This window comes from Calonectris borealis, chromosome 11, assembly GCF_964195595.1.
Source record: "Calonectris borealis chromosome 11, bCalBor7.hap1.2, whole genome shotgun sequence".
Classification (NCBI taxonomy): domain Eukaryota; kingdom Metazoa; phylum Chordata; class Aves; order Procellariiformes; family Procellariidae; genus Calonectris; species Calonectris borealis.
Window position 1 is genome coordinate 14,769,611 of NC_134322.1, and position 22,395 is coordinate 14,792,005.

A 22,395-nucleotide genomic window follows, 5' to 3' on the forward strand; every position below is an offset into this window, starting at 1 on the left:
ATTCCAATCTAGGAATGAGATAGTCATGGAGAAACTTCCAGTAGGACAAGAGGTATAGTGTCTAGTTCTGGCACAAAAGATACAGGCAAGTTTGATATCCTGTCGTATGTATAAAATAACCTACAAAACCTAATTATAAAATAGGTTATATATTAAAATAAAATGTAAATATCTTTGTCACATGGCAGAGATTACTGTTCTTTTCTTCCAATTTTTATCCCTATCAGTCCATACTGTTTCGCTCCTCCCAGTAATCAGATGTTATAATTTTCATTTCTTTAAATCTTTTCACATGTGTCTGTTTTGCTTGTGGTTATTCAAAGTGTTCTGGTGATTGTTTTGCATCCTATTATGACCTGATATTGAGCTTTAATTGACTTCATTGTTAATATTCATGGGTTTGTATTGTTTGTTATGGTGACAACCTTTCATAATAAATGACAAATCATTCTGACTTCCTCTGAGATTCTGTGTAATAACATTATTCATGATTAATTCCTTAGGTGTGAATGGAATAGGAAAGGTTTTTGGAATTTTTTTGTCCTAGATTAATTAAGGTCTATGCCTTCTTAGGTGTTTCTGTTCTCATGTAACTGTATTAACACTTTACTGTTATGCAGTTATTTCATCTTTCATTCCCAAAAGGTTTATATGCTATAAAGGTTAACACACTTTACTTAGACCTTACTTACATAAGCAGTAATTTATTTAAGTGAATAGCCTTGTCCGCTTCTGGGAACTAGAATTTATCTAATTAATACTTACAGCTGTGTGTAAAAGTTGTATATTCAATCTCTATGCAAGTATTCCCTTGAAACTACTAGAAAAGCTGTTCATTTATAGAAAAGCTAAAATAGTCAAGTTGGGTATCAGTTCTTGTGCAGGGAAATTCTCTTTGTCTGTATGACTTGATCTCAAAAAAACAAAATGCAGCAATTTCAGGTAGAGGCACAAGAACTCTACAGAAAGAACGATACAACAGAGGAGAAAAGAGACTCCCGTGGGAAGAGGAGCAAATGTTTATGAAAAGTTTTATTAGGCTTCTAGTGGTGTGCCACAGTTCATCTTTAAGCTGCTTCTCTGAAAGATACCAACACATTCACATGTAGGGTAAACTTAACTGGAATTAATTTACTATATTTGCATAGCAATTGCTTGGTTACAAACTCATAGCTTAAATTTTGATTGGTTTACAATGAAAGCAGTAAGCTACTTATTATAAATTCATATTACTCTTTTTCCTCATTTCATTAATTGACTACCTATTTGTATGGATTTTTCAAATGGAATTTCAAGTATTGATGTGGATTATCAGTGCAGGCTTTTCTAGCATATTGTCCATGGACTAGCAATCATTGATGTATAACTAAAGAAATTCACTGAACAAATTGTCCTCCTGAACTCATAGTTACCATGAGTTACTATGCAGTAGACTCAAATGTAGTCCCAAACAGTAAAATCATCTCCCTTGGAAACATTTTCCTTTCTGACTTGGATATCAAGATTCAAGGTTAGAAAAGCCATATAAGCCTATGATGTGGAGAGATGGCTTGCAGCTTTTTTGCTTCATGGTGCAGCAATTACTGAAGGTCAGAGAAAACACTGATCACATAAGTGCAGACACTACAGGTACAGATTAAGTTTGGACTAAAACCCAACCGTTTTTTGCAGTGCAAGAGTCTGTTTAAAGATGACTTAAATATGGGCAGATTAGATGTAATTTACAGCAGATAAGTATACATGCTTGGATATAAAATTTTCCAGTGTTTTAAGCTAAAGAAGTTTATGTAGAGCACTAGAGCTTCTTCTGTTATTCCTATTCCTTACTTGTTGCAAATCGAGCTGGATAGAAGGAGAAAATAGGAACAGCTTTAGATCCCTAACGCAAATCCTGTCCTGTTTTTTGCTACAGCAGGTAACAATTATGGTAAGACACCACATAAGCATTCAACATTCTGGTGCAGGAGGAGGGCAAGGACATTTCATGTTCTTAAACCATTTGAAAGTTTCTGAAGAACAGATTCCTCCAAAAATTGTTCTTCTTTTTCTTAACCATTACATAGTTATCATTATATCCTACTATTACATCCTTTCATTAGCTAAAATCATAAGCCAAAAATCTTACAACTATTCAACATGATGGAATTATCAGTAGTTATGTATTTCTATGCTTCACTTAGTTTAGAAGTAGAGACAGATTGAATCCATGTGAGGATCTATTTGAGGTATGAGATAAGTTTATAATACTCAGATACAGTTTCATGTGTGAGGCTAAGTTCAGGCAATAGTCACAGCTTCTGTGAAACTTTTCTTACAAATAGTGAGAGTTTCACACAGTCTTTGACCTGAAAGTAAACTTGGTGGATATTTTTTCTAAGATTGATTTAGACATGGAGGGAGAGATATAGATGTGGAAGTGTGATGCAACACACTGTATAGGCCCCTCCTACTTCTAAAGATCACATAGTTATCTTGTTTGTTTATTGCATGCATATACAATCAAAGACTTTTATAATACTGATTTTGAATTTTTTAAAAAATTTGAAAGATTAGGCATTGGTTATGAATACAGAGACTTGATAATGTATAAGAAAGATTAAGTTCAGTTGAATAAAGAAAAATGTCTTTCCAGAATCATTTGGAAAAAACTACCCACATTATTATTTTTTGAGTTGGACATATTAGAAGAAAACATGATTTTAATGATACAGCATTGAAATAGGTGAGAAACAGGCGATTAACAAATAGCTGCATTGTGGCAAACCCAGGCAAAATCTGGAGTAATTCATAAAATTTCTATAAGTGTCAGTTAGACGTTGTTTTCTTTCTGGGAACAGTCCAAGGTGACACTTTGACAGATTCAACATGGAATAGAAGCTCATACTTCACTGGACAGCAGAATAGTGTCTTGCTAGTGTCATATTCACGTTAACATGTGTTTCTTTGTGTCACCTGTCTTCTGTGATAGCCTTTGGTCTTGTCAATCAGTTTCTGTCCTAATGACATGTTCTTTTGTTCTGATAAATATCTTGCACTTGGGAAACAATGAGTGCAGCTATTGCAGTACTGCAGAGATAATGTATCTTGAGAGGATTTCTCAGGTAGCAAGACTGCCTTGTAGAATCCTTGTATCCATCAGAAAAGCTTGGAGGTTACTTTGTAAGATGTATATTTACTGTCTTGGCACACTTTAAAAAAACAGAATTTGTCTTCAAAGCTACTGTTCTATAGCAATGTTGGGAAAAATATGAGCTATTACTTACTGGCACGATACTAAGTATACTAAGATCAAAATCACAAGCTGCGGTTTTGACCGATCTGAATGACAGCTGTCTGTCCAATTCACAACTTTGAGTGTGGTAAGAATTGGAATTTAAATATTTTAGGCATGGATTACTGTACATCTCTGTTTTCACACTCTTTGGCACCAGGCTTTCAGTTGCAGTGGTTCTTCAGAATAAGGTTTAATGTAATTGAGTAAGTTCCTCCAGCAGAATGAAAACAAGATGCCACCCAGTCTTGCAAACCAAACCTTTTGAGAAAGGTGCACATTAATGTTTGAGAAAAATAGTTCATCAAATAACAAGAAAATCTCACAATGTTGAATTCAAAATGCATCTACATCTTTTGAAGTCTAAACATTTGAAGTGACCTAAAAGAAGTAGGTATCTATGCACTTGATAAGTTTATTCCTAAATAATTTTGTGATTGTCTCAGAAGTATAATAAAATGTCCCATTGCTTTGGCTGTCACTGTAAACCCTGTCCAAGTATTTGTCTTCAGTATGAATTCAAGTTTCTATATAAAACAACTTGCCTTTTGTGTATGTGTGTATGTTAGCTTCTGTACTGATGGAATTCTAACTATTGAGGATTCACAAAAAGGTCTTTCAGCATTTTGCTGTTAGAGTGGAATAGAATTACTCTATCATACTGTAGAGTTGTGGCCCAGAGAGTGTTTAGTTTGTCACAACATGTAAATGGTAGTATAAATAAAGCTATTTCACAGAGGGTCTAACAGTAGGTCTTGAATGACAACTTGCTTTATGCCCCTTTGCTTAATTTTGCATTAGAAAAAGAAAGTACCCAAAGATGACAAAACAAACTTCATAATCCAGGATCCCTCAGTTCTAGAACATTTTTCAAAATTTGTTCTTCCGTATTCCTCTATTGTCAGATTATGATCATAAAGAGAATATATCTGATTTCATTTTAGTTTAACCCTTTATTCTGGCTGCTGTCCTGTTCATATATGGAAACTATCTTAATCTTGAGCTCTTGTGATTTGTCCAGCTCCATTAATTAAAGCTGTATTAGAGTGCGACTTTGCCTCCTTTCATGTCAATGACAAAACCTGTATTTCACCTAGAGATCAGACAGTCCTTTGAAATGCTTAGAGCACTAAATTCAGGTCTAGTGTCTATAGGTACGTCACAGGATGCCTCAAGGCCTGTGCAAGAGGTTGGAATGCTACTATGATGGGTCTTACTCAAATACTCAAAAGAAGGCAGTGAAACATATGTATAATTAATTATAATTAAATAAATTATAATTGTTATTAATTAAATTATAATTATATTAGTAAAATTCAGGACAAGCACAACTTATGCACTAAATTCATAGTGTATCAAATTAGTGACTTTGTCAAATACAGAAGTTTAAGTAGTAGTTATATCCCTTTCCCAGTACCCATTCTCAGCTACACAGAATAGTTTACTATCTCTCTATCTGTGACGATACAAAAGTTTGTTGGGTCATATTGTAAGTCAGAACATGAAAATAACCTAACTGGAAAATAATTATTAAAGTAAGATGTGACTTCCTGAATCAGCTTTAACAGACACAGCAACAACTCATAAATGTATAGTCTGAAGGGCAAAAACACACTAGGGGAGAGGAAACTACTTTCTTTGCAACAAATAGTTAATTATGCCCAGGAAGAGGAGGGGTAATCAGGCTGCAGTTATTGATGGATTATCTTTAGCAGTTGTGCAGATAATGGACTTGTCTCAGGGGTATTTCTAAAAGCAAGCAGGAATAAGCATCTTCCTTCAGGAAAGTATGATCAATATCAAGGTGAATTATGCCTATGAAAGTCTTGGGGAAAAAGTGGAGGAAATATTCAAACTTGGAGAAAATATAAGTTCTGCTGTGGGGATAAATGCATACCTTGAAACTTCATTTTCTCTGGAGGTGAGTCAAAAGATGTAGGTCTTATATAAGACTTAAGTTCTTAATGATTAGGTAAGTAACCTGAAAAAGAGTGGGAGAAGAAAAACTCTAGGAACTTAAGCATATATGTAAGTGTATTTTAGTTTCTCTTCATGTGTTACTAAAATTTGGATCTGAATTGTTAGAAGATGGATGTTATTGTTGTACTATGTGTTTTAGGCAGGTACACAAGGTGATCTCAAAGAAATCAGAAAATGTTATTTCATTACTGTAGATGTTGCTCTCAAAATACAAGCTGATAAGATAAAATTTAGTACCTTGTCCTGAAGAAACTAAGACCTCACAATTTTAGTTTTAAAGCAAACAGACAAAAAACCATCCAGAACTTAGAACTGTAAACTATTCAAAGTGAAAAACAGCAGTAATATAACTGATGTAAACATATGATTGAAGGTGATAATATAGCTACTGAAACTTATGTAGACAATAAGAAAGCAAATGCAAAAGAAAAAAGTATAGTCAAATTTAAAACTAAAATTTTACTGTAGAGATGAGTAACTGGTTGCTGACCTATAAGCAAGTTTTGTTCTCTGCTCCAGTGTTTGGAAACTAAATTTTAAAGTGCAACTTGAGCATCTGTAAATGGGAACCTGTATAGGGCTATGGATTTAATGCTACAAAAAACAGTGTCTTGGAGTAAAGTCTGCCTTCTGTTGTCACTGAGACACACAAAAGTATCTATATGAGGTAGTTGGGTAATGCTAAGTTATATGAATCTAAGTAAGTCTTACTGTGATATAGCTAACTGTAGAAAACCTAGCTCACTTAATTGTCCTTGCAATTTTATCAAGTCATTCACTTCCCGTTAACATCATTATAGCTAAGATGGACATGTACTGCCTACAGTTATTCCTGGTGTTTTACTAAACTGCTACTTATTGCACTGCTTTTTAATGTTATACTGATTCTTTTATCTGTACTGTATAATTGAGGCCCAGGAAATTATTTAAAATTGAATTATAGCTTTATAGTACAATAATCCTTAATGGGATACCATTTTTATAGTTCCACATCCCAGATATGCTTTCCAATAAGAATAGTGTTCCCTTCTACTAAGTGCATGAGTTGACTTGAAAGCTAGTGATGCAAAGCACCTTGTTTTCAACTGGAAACTATTTCAGTGCAGTCGGCTTCAGATAATCTCCTGGCAGGTGCTATAACAAGAACAAGTTTATTGTAGCCCAGGTGTATGTAATATTACTTATGTCACTTTGGCCAGTTGTGCAAGGCTGTGGTAGCAACTTCTGCATCTAGTGCTTCACTGCACCAACACTCAGATATTCCCAAAGAACTTGTGCTGATGCAGTCTAAATGAGTAACAGATGTGTAAATCCTCTCTCAAAAGCTTCAAGTATCTTATGAACTTATATACTTCCAGTGCACATTAAATTGTGCATGTTTCAGAAGGTAGAGCATTAGAAGTGTAGTACTTGAAAGTACTCTTTTTGGTATTCTAAAGAACACAGAAGCTGTTCATCTTTACTTATTCTTTCTTATCCTCCTTCTGAACTATAAAAGAATGCAGAATAAAACTAGAAACTACTATCAACATCCTTATCCCATGTTCTTACAAGAATGACCATTAACAGATGCTTTTCAAGAAGTTATTTAAAGGAAGCAAAACTAACAAAAAAAAATTAGTTTTGTGGTAGTATACTACCCAAGTATGACTGTGCTTGATCTGTCCATTAGAGATTGATTTAAGCACAAGATGTTAGTTCTAGCATGACTGTTCCTAGTGGGGAGTGCCGATTAAAAAAAAAAAATCATAATACGTCATAATTATTTCAATTTTTCTTCCATAGTTTACTTCCAGTTATATTCAAAGCTGACAAAATCAACATCAATGATGCATAGTTAGAAATCAATGCAGATGTTGAGGACTGCCTATTGCAAACAAAAAAGCATTCAGAGAATGTCATTATTTGTCTGTATGTGGCTACACTGCAACTGCTATATAATTTACTGCTTTACAATGAAGTATGTAGTGAGATTTAATTTTACAAGAAGTGCCATGAAAATGCAAATCATCACTGAAATACTAGACAAAATTTAATGGCAACATAATTGAGAGGGAAAACATCTATTAAATAAAAGTGTTGGTGTAACTTTTGTTTTCTATTAAAAATCCTTAGCTTTTCATAAATCAGACTGAACAGCCCTCATTTTATCTAGCCTGTGCATTCCTTTGCACATAACTGTCTTCTGTTGGTAAATTGACTGCAACAAGATTGGTTATTTTTATCCTTATGGCTAGGAGATGTGGAGGTCTGCTAAGTTTGATGCACAGTGCACCAAACTTTGACTTAGGCTGCTTGCTGAACTCATCATATCTGAATATTGCTGGATTTCTCATTATGAGGCTTCTCTTCTAGTTTTCCCCTTCTCATTGTTCTTGTGAACTGCATTGGTTCAGAGACAACAGTTGGGCATTATGCTGTAGGAGCAGTGAATCAGTATGATTTTCAGGCACTTAAGGCATTTGTCTTGTTTGTTTCCAAGCTTTTTGGTTGTTCTACCACGGGGAATTAATGCTCTTGTAATTATCAGCTATGATTCCCATATTTTTTGACTTAATGCTTGTGTGAAGTTCTCCTACTCTGCTGTTATTGTTTATGTTTTTTGTTTCAAAAAATTATAGCAATGTATTTGCCTGGAACAAAATATGTTCCTTGTACGTAGTTTAGTTAGCAGTACAGATCATTCCCAGCAGTATCTGGTGGTCTTTGCTACTCAGAATTCCTGTAAACTGTGTCATCTGGAGGCTTTATTTAGTATTGAGAAACTGTTTTCTGCCAGGTAACTAATTAGTTTTAATAGATCTGAATAGAAATTTAACAATCATTTGTTGTTGAAACTGGACCAATCACTGTGTCATTAGGAAGTGGACAGGTACAAAGCTGCTCCTGCTGTGTCTGTCTATGCTGAGTTCTTATGTGGCATAAAGAGAAGTGTATCCTAATAAGGAGAAGTGTATTGAACTACCTTACTTGTCTGCACTGCTCAGCAGTCTGATCACAGACGAATGACTCTCTAAAAGTGTTCCAAACCAATTAAATGTTTTTGTCTGCATGTGTATGTTATGCCTCAAAACATAAGAATACTCTTGACCCTACTTACTTTCAGTTAAGGCAGAGAAAGCTGTTTTTCTCTGTTCTTTCTGAATCAACACTGACAACCAACTGTCCATCTGACCTTGAGGTTAATTACCCTAATAATTCCTAAGGTTAATTATTACCTAGTATTTCCAGTCTAGTTAACAGCTGCAGGATGGGATGGACTGATTACTGGTATCACTTGGTTGATTTACCTTACAATAAAAAAATTGAATAGATGTGAAAAGGAAAAAGGCTGAACTTGCAAACATGCAGCCTCGGAGGTGAGGGCAGGGGACGACAAGCCTCTTCATACTTCGTTTGCATCATGTGCACTCAGCTATGCATATCAGAGAGAACATTTTTCTCCTCAAATAAAAGAGCACTATTCCAAAAGTCCAAGATAATTAAGTAGTAATGTGTGGACCTAGAGATATCACTGAAGTATAACATAAATACACTGCAACTTTACTTAGTAGGCAGGCCGCTATTGTCCTCTGTAGATTGTAGCTGTAGAATTTTACTGTATACTTTTGCTACTTAACTGTTATTGTACCAGGCAGTATCTTTTGAATTACTTAGATTCTTGCAAGACTGGTATAGTCTATACTAATTATTTTAACCTGTGCTTAACAGCCATGAACTGAATTAACATTTTTCAGCTTCAATCAACATTCTTCACAGGTGTGGTGAAATAGCTGAATAATGAAACTTCATTATGATTGGCCTGAGTAGCCGTACAACTTCTGTGTGGGGGTAACCGATTGCATAACAGATTCTTATTTCAAAGATTTGTTAGAGTTCTTTCAATGATGCTTATTTGATCAAATGTAAGTTTTTGTTGTGGTGGCTTTTTCATGGGGGGGGGGTGTTGTTTTGGTTTTTGTTGGGCTTCTTTGGGGGTTGTTTTTTTTTTTTTCTTCTTCCTTTGTAGAGCTTTATTCCAGGCCTTGAGAGATATAAATGGTTCCAGGATGTCTTCTCAGTAACTCCATTACTGCAGTTTGCAAAGACTTGGTGATGGTGCTAGCTCTGTGTCTCACAAGGATATGCCTTTACTGGGGAAGGTTTCCTTTTTTTTGGTGGTTTGTTTTTGTTGTTGGTTTGTTTTTTTCTTCCCTCTTCCTGCCATTTGATGTCAAAGACCTTGTAATCCTGATTTATGAACCGCTATAATCGGGAAATATATTCCTTTACCAATGCTCTTTTATACCCTGTTGATAATATAAGGGGCAGGGATCATGTCTTTTCATAGAATTAATGAAACCCTCTGCAATCCAAAGGGGATACTGTGACCAGTCTTCTCTGCTTGAACATATCTTAATTGCTTCAGAATGCCTGGATAGATGGGAATTGTTTTAGAACTGCAGTTTAATATTTTGTTACAGCAGAGAAGATCAGCATATGGAGATACTGCCACGTGTTTTGCTGTAGTTACTGTCTAGTTCCTGCTTATTTTTCCCTGTATGCTGAATAAACTATATGTATGCTGTGTTCTAACTTTACAGTCAAATCACCATCAGGTCTGGGGACTCTTCACTGTAAACATTCTGGTTTATTTTATCAACTAACAGCCCAAGTAGAGTGTGGCAGGGTAGTTAGAAATGAATGGGGAAGAGATGGGAGAAAAATGTGTTTCTCTATCCTTATCGTCAATTGTAATGAAAATAAGACAAAATATTAATTATCAAAACTTAAGAAAAAAATTTCAACTTGTTATATTTGATTTTAACATTCAAATCCTAGGAGAGAAACAAAACTGTTTGAAATAGGAACGTCAGGTTTTCTTAGATTGTTACTTTTATTTGCCTTTTGGAAAAAGTTGGCTGGAGTTGAAAATAAATGTAAATAATGGAAAAATACATTAGATCATTGTCTTTAACCTGGTCATCCCCCGCAACAAATATTGATCTAGCTCATGGTGTCATGTCATTCATCAGATATGAATAAAATAAATTTTCCATGTTGAGGGCTAAATAGATCATAATCAAGTGTTTTCCTCCATTGTTTTCCATAGCTTGTTTGGATTTAATATTGACAAAGCAAAGCCACTTGTGAATCCACTCACTGAAACAGTACTTACTGAACAGCTTAGCATATTGAGTAGGAGGATGAGAGTGTGTGACTTTGGATCAGCTCTTTTCCTGCTAAGTGTAAAGTTACCCTTATGCTAATTACCAGCATGAGTTTTCATAACTTTATATTAAGAATAACTTCCACAAAGCTAATGTTTTCTAGTATATAGAGGATACTATATACAGAGGAAATACAGAGGAAATGGATGATGGTTCTAGCTGATTTTGATCCAGTTGTCCATAGACTTATCAGAGTTCTTTAATTTTTTTTTCATACTTTGCTGTTCTGAGTACCTTCCCCCCCTCCTTTCTGCAGGAGAAATAAAGATCAAGCTGATGGAAGTAATTTTGCAAAAGCAAGATGGGCCAGGGCTATTCAGAAGGTAAGAGCTGCTCTTAAAATTATTGATGTATTACTGTAATTTAAAGAATTTTCTCAGGTGAAGGGAGAATTTAGTATAAGGTTTCTAGTTCATGTAAACTGCTATTCAGTTACAGCAGGATCTGAGGATGTCACTGCTGAGTTTCTGGTAGTAGAGACAATTCCTTCTGTTGGTTCTTAAACCTGTGTGGTTGCCTCATCTGAGGATTTTTTTTCTGCTGAAACAGAAAGAGGGTGAGATTCTGAAACTTTCTTTAGACGCATGAAATGATTGTAGTTTGCCATCTTATCTGTGTTGCATATTAATCCAGAAACCATAACTTCAGACATTTATTTCTGAATAATGTTTGATATTGAGAAACCTCAGTACTTCAATAATATTTAATAAAAATGGTTTTAAGATCATTGTTTTAATATTTTTTCCTAGAAAAGTCTTGTAAGTTCTACTGGTGATACTACTGACTAAACAGGCAATTTTTTATTAGATGTGATAATTAAAGGAAATTATTATGATTACTTGCTCTGTTTATGCGGTCAGTAATAGTACCAAGTATTTTTTTTCGCACGGTTGCTCCTAAACTGTACAAACCATTGACTCACATGAACGGTTGGGAATTCAGACATCAGTTTTTGCCCAGGTTGCTCAGTAGTACTATCTGTCATGTCAGTTGTGTGCCACTTCTGGATAAAGGAAAGGAACTAATAATCCAACTCTTAAAATCCCATTTCTTTGCATTAAACTGTTCAACTTTGGCTGCTGGTAATGTTTGGTGTGCGCAGGCGAGCACAGCTGTGCAGTCCCTCTACGTGGATCTTCTTGCAGTGCAGGTATAACTCTCCATAGAACGAAGTTGATCTCCCCACCCTTGCAGTCTCAGTAGGTATCCTCAGTCTCTCTGAAAGGGCTGTATGTGGCAGGGAGGTTGTACACCTACTAGGAACTGAATCCAATTTGCTTTAAGTTTGGCATCACTGCCTTAAGTAAACATTTTTTCTTTCCCTTGAAAACGAAAAGAGACCAGGTGAATATCACTGGTCAGAGCAGGAAGAAGTCATGTGCCTAAGCTGAGGTAACCAGCCATCCAAGAGAACGTACACTAGAGAAGAACCCCCAGAGCTCTTCATGAGGCAATGCCTGTATTTAATTAAAAAAAAAAAATATTAAAAATATTCTATGTTTCTGGGGGAAAAAAAAGGTGTTAAAAGCAACAATGTATCATTATCTGTTGTCATTGACTGAATGGGCTTTTTTAGGTGTGGTGTTGGGTGTTTTTGTGTGTTTTCTTGGGGTTTTTTGCTTTTCTGTAATTCCTTTTAAATACCTCAATTCTTTTAAAGCGACCAAGCCCTTTTGAAGCAATGCTTATAAAGCAGCTGTCTCAACTATACAGTGTTTGAGTAGAAATTATTTCACACAGCTCTTGCAGATTGGTGTTTGGAAAGAAACTTGAGATAAGTTGTGTGAGACTTTGGATCTTAACTCCCCAAGGTCTAGTAAATATTTTGTGCATTAAAAACTGCTCCTGCTCACTACTGACACAGTGTGTTATACAGGAGAAAACTAGCTTATAGGGGGGAGTTGTGTCCTGAATTAGAAAGTAAAAATACAGAAAAAGAATTCCATCGGTTGCCCTCCAGCCTTGACTGTACTGCAAAAATACTGCTGATAACTTCTGAGAAACACAAAAGTTATGTCTTTCGTGTGTACAGTGACCTACCAGAAAATTGAAAAGTCATGGACTTATCTTCTGTTTCATTTGTGTGTAGGCCTTTTAGAAATACTGCTTATTCTCAGATAGCGTGCTGTACAATGCCACTTCTATGCTTTTATGGCAAAGCCAAACCTGTTTGGTGGCAAATACTAGGCGAACCCATCCAAGCAGACCTTCATCAGTTTCTTTTGAGCTATTTTTTGCCTGCTTTTTTGGGGACAAATTCCTATCTCTTTTTTACTGAATTCTATTGGCTTTGTGTGAAAGCCTGTGTGAAAACAGTGGGGGAAAAAAAAAAATCTGTTTATACTGGGGTCTCATGGGAAGAGTGCTTTTCTGATTCACATAATCTCAGTTTCTGCATCCTACTCTGTCACTGCTTTCATCTTTTTTTTTTTTTTATGCCAAATATTAGCTCACTAGAGGAGGCAGGCCGGACAAATCCTGGTCTAACTGACATCAAACACAACACTTGGATATGCCAAAGAATCCAGTTTTGTCTTGTAGACAGAGATTAAGTAGTTTTAAGATGCTTTTTCAGAATTTCTTCTGTGAACCTTTCAGTGCTTGTCTAATTGCCTGGTTAGTGGGATAAATTTATTTCTGAGTTTAAAACCAAATAACTAATGTAATGTAGTCAGTAACTTTATGATTTGATGAATCAGCTGCATTTTGTTCAGATGTTAAAAGAAGTGTTTGAATAAAGGAATGTTAATATTGTGTTTCTTCCCACTACCATTCTTCAAAGTAATTTTGAGATCGGCGGTTAAAAGCAGTTAAGTAAACAAGTTAATATGCATGAGCTGGAATCTTGGGTTGTCACTGTGCCATTGAATTGTTTTCTGTAACAAAGTAGCCAAAATATCTCACTGCACTGAAATAAGGACAGATTGCTCAGCAGTTAATCTAGGATCAGGCTCGGGCTGGGGCTGGAAGATGGTGACAAAGTTATTGTAAGTCTTTAAAGAATTTGAAGATCAGGTGGATGGGAGAAGTAAGCAAATACTTCATGTGGAACTCTTTTTGAAAAGAAGTGGAAAATTTCTATGAATATTCAGTGTCATTTAAATCTTGAGTTAGTGTTTCATTGTAATCTGTGTGTTTAAACTTTGGTCTTCACGTGCTTCTAATTCTACATTTAGTAAAAACCTGGGTCATTGGAGACTATGAAAACACAGCTCTTGAAGGGCTGAGTTGTCTTGCAGAGAGAGATGTATATATCAAAAGGAAGGAAACCTTAATCTAAAAAGTATTTAAATCATTCTAATGCTATATAACTGAACATTATATTAGGATTTGTCCATGGTAATGAAAATGGTAATAAGGGGAAATGGACAGCTTTTGTATTCTCAATTGGGTAGCTTGTGTTCTTACATGATGCCTGCACCAAGCACGTGCCTAATGCTGAAGATTAGTCAGAACTCGGTTCTAAACCTATTCTTAATAAATGGCCTTTTTTAGTGAAAAGTAGATATGTATATAATGTAAAGTTACATGCTAGCATTTTATTCAACTAAGCTTTTGATCTTCCTGGGCCTATGCACACGTTACGAGATCTTGCATAAAACAAAATGAAATGTATGATCTGATCACTTGTTACATCAGATTTGTAGTTTGTTTAAACATAAAGAATTTCTTTTCCTTTTTTTTTTTTTACCTACAAATTAATTTGAATAAGATTTTTCTCCTGATAAAGTTATTTTGCCTGAAATACTCTTATATCTTTAGTCCTTTATGCTTCAGTGGCTTAGGTTGTGGGTTACCTTGGTCTTTTGGCTTTGTCTTTTCTTCCTGAAGATAAACTGGTTTTCAGAAACAGTACACTGGTATCATCCCATCATTGATTTAGTACAATTGGTGTGATATTAAATGCCATTCTTTGCTCAGAAAATCTGAGAGGCATGAAGGATGAATCTCTGCCAATGTCTAATCGAAATAAGCTTTACACTTCCAAGTATTTTTGTGGCTAAAAAAGGGCCATCGACAAAAAGAACATACAGCACAAGAGGATCAGAAAACTAAACAATCCTGATGTATTTTACAGAAGATATGATATTCACAGAGCCTCATAATGAAAGCAAGCAAACAGATAAAGCAAAATAAGTAATTTTCCACAGAAAGTAATCTCTGTATGTAGGTATTTATACTGTAAGATCCTGCTTCCACAAGAAGGGAACTGTCCCTATCAATAAGGGACCGGAAAAAAATAATGACCTTTAGTAAGCTTCCATGAGGAAGGTTTTTAGGCATTGTAGGTAGGGTATCCATCACTGGAGGCCTTTAACAACAGAGGAGTAACAATAATTTTTTGGGTTTTTTAACTATTCTTGGAGGTTTAGGGAAATGGATTTAGCTTGGAACAGAGATGAGCGTGTGGGGGGAGATTTCTCAGGTGCACGGTCTTTAAAATAGACAACTACAAAATACCTGCCCATAAAGGAGAAGTGGAGTGCTATTGCTTCAGATATTTCCTCACAGGTGAAACAAACATGAATTCTTACTGCACAAGAAAATATACAGGTGGCTTAAGTTCCAGTAAGAATGGAATGTATGCTTTTAATGCTAACCTATGGAAATAAGAAATTGAATTAGGCAGTTGTGATCAAATATGAGATGACATCCAGTGGTTCACCAGAGGCATTGTAGCCAATGAATATTTATTGAAACATTGACCAGGTAGGAAAAGTGCCAAACTGTTGTTTTGGAGAATGTATCTTTTTATATAATAAATTACCTGAGTGTCTGTTTGAAATAGCAATTGCCTTCTTGCAATCATACAGGATATAGCACTGCTAAGATAAAAGTATTAGGGAAATCCTTCCCATATTTGGGAGGGTAGAGGAGTTAAGCATTTGAGGGAAAACTGCACGTCAGGAGTTTAACAGCTTTTAAAAAGACAATGAAGGACTATATAGGGTCCTTTAATTGCTGCTCTGCTTATCGATTAAAAACAAAAGTCCAAACCAGAATTCTTTTACAATAATCCAGTCCTAGTATCTGTTTTTCAGTTTCATGTTCACTGTATTGCTAGGAACAGTGAGCAGTTGGGGTTTTGTTTGTTTGCCTTGGTTCTCTAACATATTTGAAATGAGCGCTATGAAGTACTGGCAATAATTATGAAAAGATGCATTTAGAGGGGTTTTTTCTTTTAACTCAGTGTCAGCCTTGAGTACAATCAAGTGGATTTTCCCCTTTCCTCCCTCTCACCCCAGTTGTGTATGTCAATTTTATTATACCTTCAGCTACTAATCCTCTATGTAGTAGAGACGGTTTTGCTGCTGAAATATAATCACTTGAATAAATAATTGTCACCTCTCTGAAATGGTTATGCTTTTTATAAAATACAGAGCATAGTAATTGATTCCTAAGGCTAACATTAAGCAGGAGGCTACTCATGCAAGTTACCCCTTGTATCATTCCACAACTGTGTTTAGTGATAATAGTGAGTATTGGAAACAAAAGATGGCGAAATATTGGCACTATATTGACTGGTCTTATAACCTGGAGATGAACAGTGATAGTGACATACATTTACCTAGGCAAATCTTCCCTACATGCCTTATTTCTTAGTTTGCAAAATGAGCATAGCACATCTGTATGTCACAGTTTATGCCATTAAATCAGAAAATATTGGTGTGTGTTCCAATATTAAGAAAAAGGATGATATAGAATTAAATATTAACTGTGGGTTGTTCTTATGCTGTTCTTTATGATTGGTGGTTAACTGTATGACGGATGCAGTGGTGATGCTCAGTATGAAAATGCTTGCTAACAGAGAAGTTATCAGTAGCTTAGTTCTGTCAACACTATTGATTTAGTGTCTTATTCAGAAACAAAGCTTGATAAACTAATACTAAAGCGGATATTACACAGTGACAGCAATGGGAATTTAGGACTGGGTAAGCAGAAATCATTCTTTGTTTAGGAGCCATGGAGTTATGAGATTAATGCAAAGCTTCCCTTTAAAAGATTTCAATAGGCCCAAAGAAATTGCAAATTTTTTAAAATCAATCTTTCAGTTGAACAATTTTTTGACCCTGCACTCCAAGTAATATTTTGTATGCAAGTGCATCTTGAAGTGGGAATAAACAGGTATTCCCTTTTCATGAAGTGTTAATAATAGATGTTTTGTATCCTGATGAAATTCAAAAGTAATCATAGTGTTCAAGTGACAATCAGCATATTGATTGGGCTAAATGACTGTCAGCAAACAAGCTGCATTTCTTAAAGTTTTGTGAATATTTCAAAGGTGAAATATTTAAACAGAAAGTGACAAACTGACAAATTGAAAGCAAAGAAATGTTGACGTGCACTTTCTTTTCAATTAAGTGAATTTAATATTAGTGCAAGTTTGTCAACTTTAAGACATTTTGTCAATGGTTTAGAATGTTAATTGGTGTTATGAGGAAGCTCAAAACAGCTGACTTTCTGGGATGTCTTTTCTTTATGCATCACTCTTTTTTGTAATTAATTATGTGAAGAAAATTATTGATTGGTTATATCAAGCAGTTCTACTTCTATGGTACAAATGATGTGGACTATTTTGTGTCTGAACTGTTTGAGTTTACATGAAGAAGGTAAAAAGGTCAACGTGGGGAGATTGGACTAACAGTTCTAAGATCAATTCATAGTTGCCCTTGAAGCTTTCAAAAAGTGATATTTGGAAAGTTTACTTTGACAAAAGGTGATTCACTGATAAAGGTGGAAGTTTAAGAATGTATCTCATCTGTGTTGTGGTCACTAAACACACAGCAAGGAGTACAATGCTTGCAAATAGCATCAATTATTTCCTCAAAGAGATCATGTGAGATTGATTCATCTTCATTCGTGGCTTCAAAAATCATACATGACTTCATCCTGATTGCAGCCTGGAATACATGGTCCTAAGAAGATATAATGGATTAGAAATTCAGCTAATAGGTCAGGATAACAACTCTCATTATCAGAGGCAGGAAGGAAAGTCGTAAAAAGCAATATAGCTGCTAGTTGTAGGAAGCAATTGCAAGTTTTATGCTGCCCTGTTGCTAAATTATCTAGCACAGGTTAATTATAATTGGATTATGTTTTAAGTTAAAATTTATTCCACCACCTTGTCTTCCATGTCTCATGGCTTTTGTGCAGGATATATACTATGTAAAAAGAAAAAATCACACTTACCTCAACTTTGATGAAAGAACTGCTTTTGTTTCTTTATTTCCTATCTTTTTAATAAATTCACTAGCATATTTGGTTTTTTTATGGAATTACTTCCTCTGAAAGTTTCTTGGGGAAAATGTATGAAAAAGTCAATAGAATTTTGAAGAAAAGAAAATGGAGATGTCTTTTATCTGAAAAAAGCTACAGTTAACTTATTTGAAGGCTTATTTTAACTTAAACGGTATTGTGAGTTTAGGTGTTTTATGATTTATTTCCCCCACCCCCTCCTTTAAATCGATATGAAAGTTAAAAATTGCTTTCTTCAGTTAATTGAAGGTATTAAGAACGATAGACCCTGGGAGGAAACCTTTATGAGCTGCTGCACCATTATTTGAGGATTCTGTTAGGCAAGGTCAGAAAAAGGATTACCACTTTGCTTTCCTCTTCAAAAAGTGAAATATCATCATTCACAATAGACGGTGAGAAACCTAAGCTTTCTCTCTTGACTGTCATAAAAAAAAAATCAACAAACAGGAATGTAACATACTCTCTTCCACAATTAAACTTCAATTCTCTCCTTTGCTTCAAAGTTCAAAAAGGGACCATTGTAACATTCTTTCCCTTTCTCCTGTTTCAATATCTATTTCGAGTAACCATGTTATAGCGTTTTGCAGGTTGTCTTTGGGCTCATGTTAAATGATTTATTACTGGTTTTATTGGTAGCCTGTGGCTAAGTCAATGTGCTATAGAATTATACTGCTCCTGGAGCATATTTGTAATTGAATTATAGAGCGTTTTGTGAACATTTGAGGCAATGCTTGGAAGACTGAGAAACTCAACAGAGTTCTTATCAGAGAAAGTTTACAAGTGAGAATGGTGTTTCACATAAACAGGAAAAATAAGCCAGTTAGAATGAATCAGCTGGGCCGTCCTTTAAGGGCACCATTCTGTGGAGGCAAAAACTGGCTTTTGGAATGCAGTGAAGATACTGAAGACAAATAGTTAGAATTGTGAAGGCAAGAATCCATTAAGTTAGAGGAAGTTGGGGTTGTTAATTATAAGGATTATGATGGCAGAGTACCTCTCATGATGGCAAGAAAGGGAAAGAAGTCCTAGGGTGAGGGGAGAGAAATACTGGGACAACCAGCAATCATATCAGTGGGAGATCTAGGATAGGAAAGAGCTGAGAGCAGCCAAGAATGGAGCACTGATGAACTCAGAATCCTGGCAAAGAGAATGACAGGTCATACACTGAAAAGCTAATGAATGTTATTGATGGAATCTAAGCTAGAGAGAGAAGGCTCAGGGAAAAATGAGATCCTGGAGAGCAAATTACCTTGCTTACAGGTTTATGATAAATGACATAACCTTTTGCTCTGGCAGCCGTAGCACTGGGAGCAGGATTGTTGCAAGCATTCAGCTTCTAGAATCTTTGCAGCATCTGCCTTAGAGTTCCTAATTCATCATTATGGATCTTTCTTGTGATCTACCCTCCTTACCCATTTTCAAATTAGTGGGGTTCGTTGTTTTAATTCACTACCAAAGAAATTTTTCTTTTCCATTTGGTGGTGTGCTCTTTATTGCTGAATCTTTCCATGCTGCTGCCCCTCATGGCAAGCCTCAAGATGACTCTTAATTAGTGCTGTTAGTAGTGCTGTTAAGTATATACTTGAATTTAAGTTTATGTCTGAGGGTTGTGTGGAATGGAGATGCTGTTACTCTCCCTCACTAGATCACTTTTGTTCCAATGAGCTTTACCATATAAAAAGAGACTCTGCAAGCAGGATAAATGTAACTTAAGAGTCCAGAACAACTATTTATTTCTTAATATGAACAACAGAAAGCTAGGATTAGGAAGTTACTAGGCTAATCATTGATATGTGCAGCACCCTCATAAGACCAAGTGTTTCTGTTTTATTTTCATGTTTGACTGGGCTGGGAAAGCAGGGAAGGGGTCTCTCTGCCAGTCTTTGAAATGGGCTGATCCTTGCTAATATTGAATTGCCATCCTCAGATTCTCTTTCCTCCCCGCTCTCCCCTTTTATAGCTTTCCATATCAGTATGTTACCTCTGAAATCCTTGAGCTGCTAACATCCCCCCCCCCCCTTTTTTTTTATTTGGTTTCCCTGCCCACCCTTCTTGTCTTACTCACATCATAATTACAGCTTTCTCAGTAAAGCTCAGCTATACCTGTACTGCATTTGAGGAGACCTTGGATCAAAGAAACTTGAACCCCCAGGCTGAAGATAACAATCGGTTCCTCAGCTGGGACTAGAATGCATACATTGATAGACCTGAGACAGGAAAGATCCAGGGAAGTCTAATGCATATAGTTAGATCTGAGGCAGCACTTGCATATTGTAAGGGTTATTTTGTCTGGAACCAAGATGTAAAGAATCAATAGAAATAAATTACTTTTAAGAGGGACTAATAAAAATTGACTTGTATAATGGGGCAAGTGTGAAAAAGCAGGCAAATTATGTTACTCTGAGTTCATTATACTTTCCTGTCAATAGCACCAGTAATAAGTTTATACATAATTTTAAGAGAGTAAAAATAAGTATTTGCATAATGAAGCTGATAATTGACAATTTTAGACAAAAGGAAAAAAAAAGTAAGAATATTCCTGAAATATAATGCTTATGTGAGTCCTTGACCATTTTACGTTAATTTCTGTAAAGATAAGCATATTATTCTGCATAAAGTACAAAGTTGCACAATTGGTTAGTTATATTGTGGATGTGGAAGAATAATGAAGATTCATATTCTGCTGACACTTTTGGTGTTTTCTTCCAGAATCAGACACAGTTTAAGTAGAACAGTAGTCTGGTTTAATATTTAGAAAGAGAAATACTATCTTTTCTGTGATTAATGAAGAGTTTAATGCTTTAATAGTAGTATCTGTAAGAGATCAGTTACTGCAGAAAATGTTGTAATTATGGCAAAACATAAAGGGACAATAATAGAAAGCAAAGCATCAAACTAAAAACAGTTTCTTACATGAGAAGTGGCAACTGAGTCAGATTCTTGATTTTAAAAAAAATTTTAGCAAACATTCTACTTTCCTAGATAAGAAAATCAAATAGTCTCTAGAATGAACACATTCTAAGAGGGCAACAATGAACAAAATAATCATAAGGAAAGAACAAAATAGGAGGATTAAATTTCAGGAGTAACGTATGTTGTTCTTAAGTTACCACTTCAAATGCATAACATTATGACTTTGGGTGCTTGATATATCTGGATGGGGAGAAAGCTCCCTTTTTCCTCCTGAAATATGCTTACTTATTGGCCTTTCTTGATTTTTTTTTTTTTAAAGTTTTTGTTGGGCTTCCCACCCACCCCTGGATTTGCTTTTCACTGTGATCCCATCTTGTGATTCCTTCTGAAATCAGGGCCAAGTTTTGTTTGCATTGCAGCTGGCAAGAAGCCATTATCATGTTTTTAAATTGTTTGCCTGTTCCCTGTTAACTGCTATTAAAAAATCTCAAAAGTGGTTTTACTTCACTTAACGGAATTCAAACTGCGTAATTTTATAAACCTAGCAATTGGTTTAAGGAAACAGTGTTTGGAAAAGGTTTAGTGCGGAATAAGAAGTGGCCTTAGCCTTCATAACTTCAGAAACTCCAAAACACTTATCATGGTCATCTGAAGTAAAATCTAAAACAGCTCAGAGATGGATTCCATGCACTTACGAAATATCAAGATTTGTATCTCATGAATAGTTATTTTCTCTTTTCCCCTCTTATTACCAAGTCTTCTTTTTAGAAGAAAACACTGAGCTTTCAGTAAAGAAAATAATCATTGTATAGAAAAAAAAATCTTCTATGAAGAAGAATGTCTTTAAAACTCTGTGTGTCCTTCCAAAAAAAAAAGGGGCGTGGGGATGCTGTATTCTATACATTTTCTTTTTAATAGACTAGAAATTCTATTGAGCTGTAGACGTAAGAACATTCCATAGGTTAAAACAAAACTCAGTAACAGCAATGTGATCCCCTCCTTCAGTTCAGTGTCGCTATCTTAGATGATATAGCCACCTTATTTGAAATCCATAGCACCCACAACACTTGCGTGCCACAACGTCCCCTGCTCGGTGGCAGCCGGGCGAGGCCGCGGAGCCGCCAGCAGGGGGCGCGCTGGGAGCGGCATGGCCGCACTGCCCCGCCCCCCCCCCCGCCGCAACGGCGCCCGAGGCGCGGTCGGTGCCGCCCGCCCGTCCGGGGGAGCGGGGTGTTCTGTGCACCCCTAAGAGCAGCTGGCATGGCTTCAGAGAGGGACTGACGAGAGAAACTTCCTTTCTGCTCTTGCCAGTCTCGCACCCCCCCGATCTGAACATCTCTGATTAGGTCAGAATGTTATGATTTAAGAACTGATTGATTAGATTTAAGAACTGACACAGTTACTGCCTTTCTCTAATGAAAGGGAAGAAATATCCACCCCTTAAGCAGACCGGGGGGTGGGAGAAAGGTAGCTTAGTTCTGTGACAGCTTTTCCAACTTTCAGGCTGAAATCCACCATGAAATATAAATTACTTCTAAATTGTTCCATCAGTTTATAATTGTCACCATTTCAATGTAAGTATTAAACAATAAAAATAGTCAAATAATATCTATAATAGTTATATGTTATTTAACACTGTTTTTTTTTACTTAAAAATAGTGATGGAAATTATTGAAATATTTTCACTGGACTGACTTTTATTCCTAAGAATTCCAAGAATCATCTCTGAAAGTCATGGTCGCATAATCCTGGAAATAGGCACAC

At 35.7% G+C, this 22,395-nt stretch overlaps 1 protein-coding gene across 5 annotated transcripts in view; it reads left to right on the forward strand.

Annotated features, from left to right (window-relative positions):
- The window catches only part of UNC13C (unc-13 homolog C), a 244,707-nt gene that overhangs the window by 28,516 nt on the left and 193,796 nt on the right, over window positions 1-22,395 (forward strand). For all 5 annotated transcript variants that reach the window (XM_075160101.1, XM_075160104.1, XM_075160102.1 and 2 more), the window contains one exon: window positions 10,718-10,784. In XM_075160101.1, the coding sequence (XP_075016202.1) occupies window positions 10,718-10,784 (67 nt within the window). The remainder of the gene's footprint in view (window positions 1-10,717; window positions 10,785-22,395) is intronic.